The sequence below is a fragment of the Octopus sinensis genome, linkage group LG6, assembly GCF_006345805.1.
Source record: "Octopus sinensis linkage group LG6, ASM634580v1, whole genome shotgun sequence".
Taxonomy (NCBI): domain Eukaryota; kingdom Metazoa; phylum Mollusca; class Cephalopoda; order Octopoda; family Octopodidae; genus Octopus; species Octopus sinensis.
This window is the reverse complement of record NC_043002.1, coordinates 935298-950151: the sequence shown is the minus strand read 5'-3', so window position 1 is coordinate 950151 and position 14854 is coordinate 935298. Positions and strand designations below refer to the sequence as shown.

The 14854-nt window shown below is 38.1% G+C and overlaps 1 protein-coding gene across 3 annotated transcripts in view; it reads right to left on the bottom strand.

Moving 5' to 3' along the window:
* The window catches only part of LOC115212801 (WD repeat-containing protein 37), a 203003-nt gene that overhangs the window by 90712 nt on the left and 97437 nt on the right, over positions 1-14854 (bottom strand). For all 3 annotated transcript variants that reach the window (XM_036503539.1, XM_036503540.1, XM_029781509.2), the window contains 3 exons: positions 3914-3974; positions 958-1143; positions 631-769 (listed from right to left, as the gene is read on the bottom strand). In XM_036503539.1, the coding sequence (XP_036359432.1) occupies positions 631-769; positions 958-1143; positions 3914-3974 (386 nt within the window). The remainder of the gene's footprint in view (positions 1-630; positions 770-957; positions 1144-3913; positions 3975-14854) is intronic.

The following is a 14854-nucleotide window of genomic DNA, read 5'->3' as shown; positions in this document are numbered from 1 at the left end:
GAATTTGATGTAGAAATAGATGTCCATCAAAAACACCCTTCGTCATCGAGATCATTACACATAGTGAGTGGTAAGGCGGTAAGCAGTAAATAAATAAGGGCCAAAAAGTTCAAAACCATCACAGAAATGGTTTTGCTCAAAATGCAGGAAGAAAATACGAAAGAACTGCCTCTGATCTATTCATTTGAGAGGGCTGTAATGGCGTCTATAATAAACTGGCACTACCAAAAGTTTTAGGTGGATGAAACGCACTGAGGCAATCTGTAACTTTTAATGACTTTGGAATCAAACCATAAACTGCTGCAACAGTCACTAGAAGCAGGTGACACCACAGAGATGAAGTTGGTACTTCATGAAGTTTGTGAAGGAAAGAGCTTTAGAAATTTCAATACATGCTTGCATAAAATGGTTTCCACATCATACAACAACCATATGAGATTTTGAAAGCAGTCTTACAACATAAGCCAGAAATGAATAAAGAAAATTAGAGGGCTTTAAGGCAGTGAGCCATCTATAGAGCAAAAATGTTAGTATGGATGTGTCACAGAATGGATAGCAGTAGGAACAAGGAAAAATGGTAAAAAAAGCTAATTTTATCTCAATTGCATTTAGGATTAAAAGATTACTTACTGAGTATGACCCTGGAAAACATTGACTTCTAAAGAAGGATCTCTCATATCCCATAATCTGAATGTAGTATCTTTGGAAGACGTTACAACGAGTCTTTGAGATGGATGTGCACATACATCTGTCAACTCTTGGTGATGCCCTGCATAAAAGAGAAAAAGCAATCATCATCATCAATGTAAACACCAATTTAAAATAAAGAAACAGAAAGAAGCCTTTGGTAGAACTGAAACTGGTCGTCTGAAGGCAGTCGTTAATATCATGAAACAGAACCTGTATAAATATTGAACAAAGTCCAACAAATCTACAGGAAATATGTGAAAATCTTACCAGTGAGAGTGTTAACTTGTTCTCCTGTTTCCGACTCATACAATATGGCAGTCCTATCCCAAGATGCTGTAATCACTTGCTCTCCACCAGCCATCCAATCAGCAGCAATGACAACACACATGTGACCATTCAGTTCAACAGCAGGGGTTTTAACTAAAGCAGCTTCTTGTGATGAATCAATTCCATCTAAAATAAAGGAGAGACAAAACAGATTAAACAAGACAAAAAGGGACAATAACTACAAAATTCAAAATTTCATGTTGTTCCTAATTAAACAGGAATCCTCGAAATATATCCAAGTCTTTGACAATAGGAAAAGACTTTTTTTTTCTCTTTTTTTTTTCACATTTCAAGTGAAGAGAACCAGGACGAGGTATCATGTCAGCTGTAAGATTAAAATCAAATGATCTTACTTTCTGCAATCTACTGTTCTCTACGACAAATGAACTTACGATCCGCAACAGAAACTCCAAAATGTCAGAGCAATCAATGACTGCTCGTCTCATATTCAGGTTCGAGAACTAATAGGACATTGGTTTTACAAGAAAAAAAGCAATTAATTGTGAATACCATGGATTTAAGGAATGTCCTCACCATGTGGAGGTTAGTTGTCACAAAACATAGAAGATAAAGTACCCTCAATTGGCTGAGACATATAAAGAGATTATTGAATGAGAAACAGGGAAGAAAATCTTCTAAAAATGGAACCAAAAGAAAGAGCAACTGCTGAGATCAGCAAAGGTATTTAAAATGAAGGCAGATTACAGAGGATTAGTTGATGCGATTCAGGAAGTATGAAGCTGTGAGAATAAGACATTGGATATTGGTTTTATTAATGAGAAAATGTTACGTGGGAAGTGAGTAAAATAACAGTAACATTACAGACCAAAACAATGAAACAGTGAAGGTGGGCAACTAGAGATGTGTGAAATGATGAAGCAAGCCATCAAAATACCATTTGGGTTTGTAACAGGATGTGCCAACCACATAAACATTTATTCTGGAGAAAATTAAAAAGAATTTCTCAGCTTCAAATAAAAGAACAATTCCACTTTTGTATCCATGGAAATAGCAAGGTTTTGACAGGATGTGCAGAACCTATAAAGTAGGTATTTATGACTACAATAAATGACTAGTGATGTCTATTGTGGCAAACACCAAGTGAAGCAAAAAGCCATGAATTAAGATGGCTCGTTCAAGACATCCCAAAAATGGTACAAAACAAAGAGGATACAGACTAAGGAAGCCAGAGGATGGTAGGATAAAATATGGCATCCAGTTGTAGAAACTAGGTCAAAAATAGAATGTGGGAGCAAAATTTTAAGTCCAAAAGGCACATTACAGGTTACCCTTTTTGGAGAATGTGTGTCTGTCTGTCTGTGTGTTTCCCTAAAACTTGAGAACTACACAACCAATTCCATTCAAATTCTACACATGCCTTACTTAGGGTCCATGTAGTTTCATGGGCAAAAAAAAGTTCAACTTCTTGCCTAGAGCAAGCCCATAGCAATATCATATCTTCTCCACTATTTCAGTATTACGTGTTAAAAGTGAAACAAAAACGTTTCTCTATTTTATGTCAGATACTTTCACTTTAACAATAAAAATTAGAGATAATAATAACAATTGAATTATATGTAGTAAGTAATAATTAAAATCAAACTAAAGTATAATATAATTGTAAGATAACAAAAGTAAAAATAGCAATTGGTATAAAATTGCATCAACGACTTGAACAAGTGGTTTCACATGAATGGGAATAAATTAAAAATAAAATTAGTGTGCAGAAATGGAATAGTCCAGATGGAGCTGTGCACATACACTTTACCACAGCTTTTACATTAAATTATCTGCTAATTAGCTAGCATTAAGTATCGATATGAAGTTTGGCTGTATGTAATATCTGTTTTCTCGAACAGCCGCTCCTGTTGGTTTATTTCTTATACACAAAGGACTATAGCTTGAACTGCTTACTGCTTTCTGATTCATCGTAAGGTTTGTCGTTATTATTTTTGCTGTTTAACTATTGTTATCACGTTTGTTGGTTCCTCGTAAGGGAAACGTTGTTGTGTTGCATTTGTTAAATAATTGTAAACTGTAACCCTCCCCCTTTGGGAGAAGGAGCTTTGGTTATTGTTTAAAAATTGAATTGTGTCCCTGTTTGGCGAAATTGACAATATTTTCACCGTTTATACGGAAGCATTTTTGTTAGAATGCCTTCAATAGAAGAAAGTCCAAAAATGGATTTCGCTGCAGCTGTCGGCGGGCACGAACTCATTAAAATTAAAATGGAAGAAATACAAACCTATTTCGGATTGATCACCGACAAAGACGGTGAATCTAGGATAACACCACCAAACAAAATAAAAAATTAAATTAAAGAAAAGACTATTGTCTATAAAGTATACAATGTAGAGAAAAAAAAAAGATTTGAACACCTGGAGGAAAGCACCATCGAAAAGTGTCTTGGTGCGACTATGAAAGATATCTAACCAGAGGCGGTAAATTCGCCACAATAGAAGCAAGGTTCGAGTCAACGGAGCGTGCAAGGGAATACTCGACTCGAACCTTGCAAAGTGGAAATATTTTATTTTTACCTTTATATCTGGGACGTAGGACGTCCCGGAAAAAATTCAAAATGTCCCCCCAGAAGTAGAGGTAAGCTGGATTGTAGCCACACTTCTATACAAGAGGGAGGACAAGATACAATTGATCGAAATTGCAAGAGACGGGCCTATAATTCCAGTCTGTTATATATTTTGAGTATTGTTATCACTAGTGATATCAAGATATAACTTTGTATTTTGTATTTTATGTGTAGATGTATATATATATAGATGTACATGTAATATGTACACATATATATATATATATATACACATATATACATGTACTAGCACTATGACCCAGCAACGACGGGTCATAATGCTAGTATATTATAAATTATAATAAATACCTTCTAATGGGTCTTCTTTTTCTGATCCTTCAAGATCATCTTCACCAGATGAATGGGATTTCTAAAAAGCACAAATAAGTACCATTATTAATTGATGCCAGAGATGTACATAAAATATACAAATCAAGTCAAATTTAAAAGGAAAGAACACAAGACAGGACAAGTTGTAATAAGTTAAGATTTTTTGTTAACTTTCATCATTACGATATTATAGTTTATCTTATTAACCAATAGATACAAATTAAAATCATACTTCTCCATCATCTGGAAAAACAAAACTTTACTACAAAATCATTGACAAACTGGATTGTTACAATCCTCATCATCATCATTGCTTAACGTCCGCTTTCCATGCTAGCATGGGTTGGACGATCTGACTGAGGGCTGGCAAACCAGATGGCTGCACCAGGCTTCAATCTTGATCTGGCAGAGTTTCTACAGCTGGATGCCCTTCCTAATGCCAACCACTCCGCGAGTGTAGTGGGTGCTTTTACTTGCCACCGGCACGGAGGCGGTCAGGCGGTACTGGCAACGACCTCGCTCAAATCTTTTACACATGCCACCGGCACAGGTGCCAGTAAGGCGATGATGGTAACGATCACGCTTGAATGGTGTCTTTTACGTGCCACTGGCACGGAGGCCAGATAGCCGCTCTGGCAACGATCACGCTCGGATGGTGCTCTTAATACCCTACTAGCATGGGGCTCGAGTGCCAGTAAGGCGACGCTGGTAATGATCACACTCGAATGGTACCCCTTATGTGCCACTGGCACGGAAGCCGGTTAGCTTAAATAGTAATCAAAAAACAGTTAAAGGTTTTTATTTCATTCACTTTCTCTCTTTTTTTTTATTACAAAGAATAATATTTCAATAGCAACTATATTTTAAGATTGTTATTATTATGTTTGAAATTATTTCATAACTCATCAATCACCAATGTCATCATCATCATCATTGTCATTGCAGCCATCAACATTTTAATGTCGATAATGCCTACAAGAATAATCATAAGGCCATGGGTTGGAGAGTATTTTCATAAGGAGTAGGGCCATTCTTAACCAGTTTCATCTCCCATATTCTGCATACTTAATTTGGAAGGACTTTCGTAATTGAATGGTTCTGATATAGTAACATTTAAAACTAGTGAACTGAATGTATATATTGTGGCATAGTACACAAGAAATTGTTTTCTTGGGTAAAGAGTCATCACTACTTTATTTCAGAACATCTCCTCTCTTAGAAATAATCAGAGAAATCTGTTTTACTTTCATGAAAGTGAATTTGAAATTTAGAACAACTGAGCATTCTTTTCTTTTCAGTAATTTATGTTAGATTTTTTTTAAGAAATACTGCTTTTACTAACACTAAAACTGACAGTTATTTTTAAATATTTACTTCAGATATTATGTTTCCATAATCCAGACACAGTTTTCAAAGTCTAACAAGTGAGCTAGACTACGAAATTACTGTGAAATCCAATTTGTGACCTTAGTTGATAATTGAATTAAACAAAGCAAAAACAACTTTAATGATTATTTTGTGAAGACATCAAATGAAAAATGGAATTAATTCAGTTAAAGACGTTTCCCAGTTTTGCAGTTCTTTGTCTCCTAATGAAGATGCCACAATTTATGGAGCTTTGAAGATGAAACTTTTTCTTTTAATAACTTCTTTTCATTCCTGGTTTGGTCAATATTAATTATCAGCTAAAATATTTATATTCCATATCAAGATCATCATTTTCATGTCCCTATTCTTATGCTTGCATGGGTCGGAGGGAATTCACAAACCCTTGCTTATTTTCAAGCAAGGTAATATTTCTCCATAACTGGAGAGGTTTTCATGAAAGATTGGCAATGAATGTCATACACTGCTTGTATGGCAGTGATACTCATTTACAACAATCACACATACATATGTACGTGTGTGTGTGTGTGTGTGTGTGTGCATGTAAATATTGAACAATGAGAATGAATGCTCAATACTGCATTAGCGGATAAAGATTCATGGTGTTGAGCACTCATTCACATTGTCTGATATTTACATATCAATGCTTCCAGCATTATAAAACATTGGATGAGCACAAAACACGAACAGAGAATCAAAACAAACCATGAAAGTGTGTGTGTGTGTGTGTGTGTGTATACAGGGGTTGGACAAAATAATAGAAACACAGAGCACCATAATTTTGAAATATCTATAAAACTGTCAAAAGCTTGTTTATTTTTATGTTTTTTTAATTTATTATTAGTGTTGCTTAATATGTTTTCCTAAAATTGCTATTTTTTTCAGATACCACCAGAAAAAGGTAATTAAAATTCATTAAAATGACAGATCTATCGGACATTCAAAGAGGTCAAATTGTTGGTGCTGGTATGTAAAGCGCTAGCATAAAGAAAACAGCCAAAATCTTTGGTGTATCAAGAAGTACTGTCTTGAAAGTAAAGACAGCCTTTGAGAAAGAAAAAACCTCCTCGTTGAAACAAAACTCCAGAAGAAAACCAAAACTTTCAGATAGGGACCATCAGACTCTTACACGAATTGTCAGAAAGGATCACAAAAGTGCAGCTCCCAAAATTACTGCAGAGCTTAAGGCCACCTCAAGAACTAAGTTTCCAGAAAAACAGTTCACCAGGAGCTGCACAAAACCAGATTTCATGGGAGGGCTGCAATCAGAAAAAAATTACTTTCAAAAACAAACGTTGCAAAGCGTTTAGAGTAACAACCTACAGAATTGGTCCCTTGAGCAGTGGAAGAATGTTATTTTCTTGGACAAGTCATCTTTTACCGTATTTCCAACCCCCGGCCGAGTATACGCGTGGAGACAGCCAAAAGAAGCATTTGACCCAGACTGCCTTCTTTCAACTGTTAAACATGGAGGAGGATCTGTGATGATGTGAGGGTGGGGCTATATCTTGGAAATCCACTGGCCCAATGGTTTCCCTTCATGGCAGAATTAATAATCAAGACTATTTAAGCATTTTATCTAATCATATTCATCCTATGGTTGCGGAACTGTTTCCAGAGGGAAATGCAATCTTTCAGGATGATAATGCACCAATTCACACAGCTAAAGTTGTTACTGAATGACACAAGGAACATTCTAGTGAAGTTGAACATCTTATCTGGCCACCACAATCCCCGGATCTCAATATTATTGAACATTTATGGTGTATTTTAGAAAAACAAGTAAGGAGTCGATATCCTCCACCATCATCACTACAAGAACTGGGGACTGGTTTAGCTGAAGAATGGAAAAAAATTCCTTTGGAAACAATTCAAACTTTGTATAAGTCCATACCTCATAGAATTCAATTACTGCCAAAGGCAGTCCTACACTGTATTACAATAAATTTGTTTTAAATTTTAAGGTATTTCCATTATTTTGTCCACCCCCTGTATGTATATATATATACATACATACACACACACAGGTGAGCACATAAGTGTGAAACAAGGTGGAAAAAATAGCAGTTGAATACCAAAGGTAGAGTATTATAAAGCTGCAAAATTATCACTAAACTTTTACTCAGTTTCACATTCCTGTTTGTCAGACAGTTGTGATAGAAACTGAATTCTGATAAAAAACAAAATGAGTTGAAGCTCATTTCAATCTAGAGAACTGTAAAGGCCAGGAATCATAATTCTCTCCATTACTTAGCTTTAATTATTTCCCTTGTGCTGTGTTTGATAGTGAAACATTATCATCATCATCGTTCAGCATTCGCCTTCCATGCTAGCATGGGTTGGACAATTTTGACTGAGGGCTGGCGAACCAGATGGCTGCACCAGGCTCCAATCTTGATCTGGCAGAGTTTCTACAGCTGGATGTCCTTCCTAACGCCAACCACTCCGAGAGTGTAGTGGGTGCTTTTTACATGCCACCGGCACGGCGCCAGTCAGGCAATACTGGCAATGACCTTGCTTGAATCTTTTTACAAATGCCACCAGCACAGGTGCCAGTAAGGTGACATTGGTAACGATCACGTTCGAATGGTGCCCTTTTACGTGCTACGGCACGGGGGCCAGTCAGGTAGTACTGGCAATGACCTTGCTTGAATCTTTTTACACATGCCATCAGCACAGGTGCAAGTAAGGCGGCGCTGGTAGCGATCACGCTCGAATGGTGCCCGTTTACGTGCCACCGGCACGGAAGCCAGTTAGCCACTCTGGCAACGATCACGCTCAGATGGTGCTCTTAATACCCTAGTAGCACGTATGCCAGTAAGGTGACGCTGGTAATGATCACACTCGAATGGTGCCTTTTATGTGCCACTGGCACAGAGGCCGGTCAGCCGCTCTGTCAACGATCACACTCATATGGTGCTCTTTGCACCCAGCTAGCACAGATGCCAGTCATCGATTTTGATTTTGATTTTGAAACAAAGATTAAAACATCTAAACATCTTTAAAAATAAAAAAAACAATAAAGACCATAATGTCTAAACTGTAGACATAAATTCAAAGTTAGAATGAAGGTGGTGGTAATTGTAGGTGAGGGAAAGTAATCTCGGCTCAGGATCATAAATATACCACTTCACAGGCATTAGGGGATGAGAAAGGGGAAATTTGGGGTAACAGAAGACATTGAGAAAGTGAGGGGAGATAAATCTGGAGGATGAGGAGGGGAGGGAGAAAGGAAGTGAAGAACAGAACAGAACAACATATGAGAAGTAGACTTTCACGTCAAGTTTGTATGAAACCAGTGGTAACCAGCATCTGAATAATTGTATTATAGTCATGTAAATAAATACACACACACATTATATACATGTACACAACATGCAAGTATGTATGTATGTATGTATGTATGTATGTATAACACAGAGACACAGGCAATACATATATATATATATATATATATAGATACAAGTATGTACAGGGTGTTTAAGTTAAATGATAGTTTGTATAAAGGGAACAGGAAACACAATATCCAATCTAAAAATAAAAATATTTTAGCACATCAAAAATATCAACTAGATTATGGCTGGTAGGTAACGAGCCACCTTCAGCTTCGACTGTGGCCTCAAGACGGCTCTGAAACCAGGCACATGTGTTCCTCATTGTATCGCTAGGAAGATCTTCAAACCCCACTTTGGTTTTGGCCATCAGCTTGGCCTTGGTGTTGCAGGCAGAGCAGTTGGTGTCTTTCTCAACCACACCTCACACATAGTAATCTGTAGGATTACATTTGGGGGGATTAGGAGGCCAGAAACTGGGACTGGTGAAGTTGTAGAAATTCTCTGGCAACCACTTCACACTCTTTCCAGAGCTACGGCAATGAGCTGAATCCTGCTGCTACACATATGGCCTTCCAGTAGCAACCATCTCCAGCAGCTTCACATAGCCATCTGAACTGAACACAAAGCCCTGTTCAAAGATGTGGGTCAGATGACGTCACCTTCACTGGAGACATGCCTAAAGACCACCACCGTTCAGTGAACTGGATTTTCATGTCAGGTCTTACAGCCTTTACAGTGTTCACAGAGCATTGAGCAGCAGTCGTAATGTTGGCCTTTTGATATCCAGCAGGAATCCATCAGGACACAGGAAGCTCTTTTCCCATATTAAAATGGCCTCCAGTTCTCCGTGTCAGCTAACTTTTTCTCAACTACAACCTTAATCATTATGCTCTCCAGAACCATTGACTGTCTTCATCAAGCTGTTCCTCACAAAATGAGACATAAAAAATTGTCAAATTTAACCTGAACACCCTGTATATACATATTGGAACATGGTATGGTCTCCAACACATTGGATCCTGTTTAACCATCTGACCCATGCCAGCATGAAAAGCAGACATAAAGATTACGATGATCTATGTATATAGAGAGAGAGTTTACAATTTAGAGGAAGAATCCAGGGGATATATATATATATATATATATATATATATATATATATATATAAAACCACTATTATGCAACTCAATATTATATATATATAAACATTTGTTTGTTATTTACATTTGTTTTTCTATGTTAGCATGGCTTGGACAGGAATTGACTTTGAGACAGGATTTTTATAGCCAAATACATGTCTTGTTTCAATTCTCAACTCTTTTTGTGATAAAGAATTTTTATATTCCATGGGTTTTTGAAAGCTCAGACCAACCAGATGAAATGTCAACATCACCATTGTTTTGCTTTAATAGCAATAAAAGAAATATCATTTATACACACACACACATTCGATCAGTTCCCTACAGTTTTTGTCTACCAAATTTACTTGGTTGACCTAGGGCTACACTAGACATGCAAAAGGTACCAAGCAATGTGAGTGAACCAAAAACCATGTGCTTGCATTCACACTGCCACATGCATATATATCTACGTATATATATATATATATCTACGTGTATATATATATATATATATATATATAAAAGAAGACCCATCAAATCAAGTAAAATCATTGTGCAGATATTGGTGTTGTGCCAGTGGCACATAAAAGCCCCCGTTACACTCTCAAAGTGGTTGGCATTAGGAAGGGCATCCAGCCATAAAAACCATGCCAAATCAGACTGGAGTTTGGTGCAGCCCCTCAGCTTACCAGCCCTAGTCAAACCATTCAGCCCATGCTAGCATGGACAACAGACATTAAATGATGATCATGATGATGATGATGATGATGATGATGATATATATATATATAGCCTAGCAGTGCATGTGAACCCTCTCCAGAACTCTATATGACCTGGGAAGGCCCATATCCTCCTCAGCCACCATTATATAGATTGCTGGAACTTCAGCCAACATGACTAGACTTGGGATGAATACTGGAATGGTCTCCAAGCAGATGGGATTTGACTGTAGAAAGTCTGAAGATATATTGTAAAGCATTTCTATCAAAGTCCCAGCAGCAGAGTAACATGAAATGATCAGGTGTGCAATGTCCTAACCACCTTCACACACACACACACACACACACACACACACACACACATGAAGGCACACAGCTCAGCAGTTAGAGTATCAGGCTCACAACCACAAGATAGTTCATTTCTCCAAACTGGGCTGTGTTGTGTTCTTGAGCAAGACACTTTATTTCATGTTGCTCCAATTCACTCAGCTGTAGAAATGAGTTGTGACATCACAGGTGCCAAGCTGTATCAGCCTTTGATTTTTCCCTTGGAGAGCATCAGTGGCACGGTGAGGGGAGGCTGGTAAGCATGGGTGACCGCTGGTCTTCCAAAAAAAAACCTCACCCAGACTTGTGCCTCGGAGGGGAGATTTCTAGGTGCAACCCCCATGATCATTCATAAGTGAAGGGGACCTTTTCTTTCTCTACTAATACACACACATACACATACTATGGTTAATCTGCAAAATGGTGGTAATTTATTCTGCAAAGGTATAAAGATATAAATCAATAGAAATCACAAAATAGTTCAAGAAAGACTACAAAGAAAAGAGAAAACAAGCAAACAATAGACAGAGTGAGACAAGCAAAAGCATGGAAATATAAAGTGCAAAAACAACAACCCCAAAAATTGTACAATGAAGATAAATAAGAAAGAGGGGAGAATGTAAAGCATTAAGAGAAGCAGGAGAAAAAGGGAGAAAATACGTGATACTGAATGTATGTCTGTGTGTGTATATGTGTGTGCTATCTATCATCATTTAATCTCCATCCTCCATACTGATTTGACAGGACACAGCAAGTTGCAGGGTCGTACTGAGCTCCAGTGTCTGCTTCTACAACTGGATGCCCTTCCTAATGCCAACCACCTCACAGTAAGTATTGGATGCTCTTTTCATGCCACTTGCACGAGTGAAGTTGCCAAGTACATTGCAAGAGAGAAAAGAACAGGAAAGAGAAAGCCCCCACACACACACCTGCCTAAGGCAGGGATGTGCAGACGAATTAGGAAGTAGGGTGGCTTTATCCAGGTGCTGAGAAGTTAAAGTGTGATAGGGGTCAAACACAAATGCCTTGCTATAGGGGAGAGATATGGCTACCTCACATTACAATGGTGATTAGTAGTAACTGGGAAGACAAAGCTATAGAAGTAAGATGCTAGTGATGGTGTGCCACAGCAAATTCTCAAATTGGGTGAGAAAATCAAGGACTGAGATGTGGAGAGAAATGCAATGGGAGAGTAAGAGAGCTGGGTAGAGGTGCAGCTGATGGGAAATATCAGTATGGAGTGGGGGGTAGGGTGAGAGAGCAGTGACTCAGGAAAGAGGAGAGATTGTAAGGTGGGGAGGGTGGTGTGTAAGGTGTAGGGGGAGCAACAGAGAGGGGGATTGAGGGTAGATCAGAGTGTGTTTAGTGGGTTGGGCATGATGGATGGTGGAGATGAGAGGGTGTTGGGAATAAAAGCAAGCCTGCGAGAGCATAAAGCGGAGTATGATCCAGTGAAGAGAACTAGGCAGGGAACGGTGTTTGATGAAAATAGAGTAGGAAAGGGGGGAGGGGAGGGGAGCATAAGGGACGGAAGTTGCAGGGAAAAGGAGAGGGTAACTGATGGGGTAAAGTAAGTGGTGGGGAATATGTGCCAATTTTGCTGCCACGTAGTGCCATACATCGCCTGATGGGGGGGGGTTAGGGGAATGAGATAAGGGAGAATAAGCTAGAAACATAAACAGAATGCTTCCAGGACATCATTTTGGCTGTGGTTGATGGGTTTTCTGGAGCACAATGAATTGCCAATCTTCCCAGTCCTTTGTCGCTTTCTCCATGACACTCAGCATTTTGAGATCGACCTTCACTATTTTGTCCCTTGTCTTCCTGGAACTCTTCCACAGTTTCCAACCACCTTAAGTGACCAGCACTTCTTTATATAACTGTCCTTGTCCATACACCATTACATGGCCAAACACAAGAGGAATCACATTACATCTGATTCCTCTTCTATCTAACTTCTCTTTCAATACATTTGCACTTTGTTATACATGTACATCCAACAGAGAATACTAGCTTCACTTCTCTCTAGCCTACACATGTCCTCTGTATTCAGGGTTCACATCTCACTACCATGTAGTACTGCCGTTCATGCACAAGCATCATATAATCTGCCTTTCGCTCTGAGAAAGAGACCTTTCGTAGCCAACAGAGACAATAGCTCTGATCTTGCCCCACATTCATATTCTAGCACCATACTTTCACAACATCCTCCTCCACTGCTAATTAGGTCACTTAGGTAACAAGCTTTCTAAAGCTTCTAGGGAGTCTCCAGAGATTTAAGAAAATCTATTTCCCTCTTGTGTTTATCGCTCCAACACATCTTCCTTTCATATATTTATTTACTCACATGATTCCATACTCTCCATCTCAGGTTAAAACCTTTTCATTCCACCTGGTTGCCACCATTTATATTTTTTCAACTCTCTCATCATTTCACCCTCATAAATCCAACATTTATCCCAGCTTCATCCAGTTCATTCCAGTTTCACAAGCAGTTTCTCTTTTCTATTATTTTGCCTATACACCATTTATAGTAGCAATGTAATACTACTGTTCAATTAAATTCCATATTTTCAGACTTTAACACACCTTTGATCACATATATACCCAATTCCCTCTTAAAATTCTTCCTTCCATTTTTTTCATTATCTGTAGTTATTATCTATAACAATGATGATGATGATGATTCCATTTTCTATATCAACCATCCTTTTTCATTTTCACCATCTTGTTATTCATCATCAACTTTCCTCTTCAACTTTTAATACTCTTTACTATAAAGTTGCTTCCAACTCAAATATTTCTTTCTCACTCTTTTCCTATGAAGCTCATCTCTGCTGCCAATTCTGCCTCAGATTCTCTAAATCCTAATCCCATACTCTGTGGCCCTGATTCTCCAGTTTTCCTTTAACTTCTCATCTTAACATTAGCATTTATAGAGTGAGGTTTTTCCATTTCCATTTATTTCTCCAACCTCTGATAGTGTGAAACGGCTCCACTCATTGCTTCCTCCATCTCCCAGTTTCCAAAGGAAAAAATATAAGAGAAAGCAAAGGATTAGAGGAAAACAATGACGACTGGTGGTGAGAGGGTGCGGCAGATGTCAATAGAGTATAATTGGGAGAGAGAGAGAGAGAGAGAGAGAGGATGAAGGGTGAAGAGGATGGCAGGGTGTTACTAGATACAAATACCTCAGTACAGATGGAAGAGGAACAGAGGATGGTGGTGAGAAGATTGAATGCAGCTGGCCGATCTAATGCCATCTCTTAGGATTGTTCCAAGTAGTATGAAACAGTGAATAAGAGAAAGAAATGGAAGAGGGCAGCAGCAGATAAAAACTCAACAAGGAATGAGTCTTAAACAATAGATAAACATCCCAACATCCATCACTAACACCCTTTTTTTAATGTCCATATTGCCATGCTAGTACAGATGAGTAGATCTTGCTTAACACTGCCTCATGCTTGTTGCACATTTTGGTAATTTTTTGTAATGTTCAGCTTCTTGAGATCAGATTCCATCACTTTGTTGTTCTATGTCTCCCTCTTTCATAGTTTCCATCTACTTTGTGTGCTTGGCAATTCCTGAAAAAACTCACATGCTTTACGTATCTCTCCTAGCAGTCTCCTCCTGCATACAATATTTGATCTCATTTATATCCTGCAAAAATATGTTTTAATGGTCCTCTCACTAAAAACTAATTCTGTATATCAACCACATACAAGGTTTACCTTAAACTTTCAGCTTATCCACAATTTCACTGCACCCTTTGTGCATCTACAGTCCACATGAGGTGCAATATAAAATTTCTACTGCTTTTTCTGCATAAGAAAAGGCACAAACATTTCCCTCGTCAAAAGCAAAATCCTGTCTTCTTTCCTGCTAATACGTTAGTGTTTGCTAAGCTTATTTTGGGGCCATTTCATTTTAGATTTTCCTATTTGAACTTTCAAAATCTTCCCCCAATTTCATAAGAACTAGGTCATAAGCATATATAAAAGTTTGCATGAACAGCTGATCGTAAATTCCTCC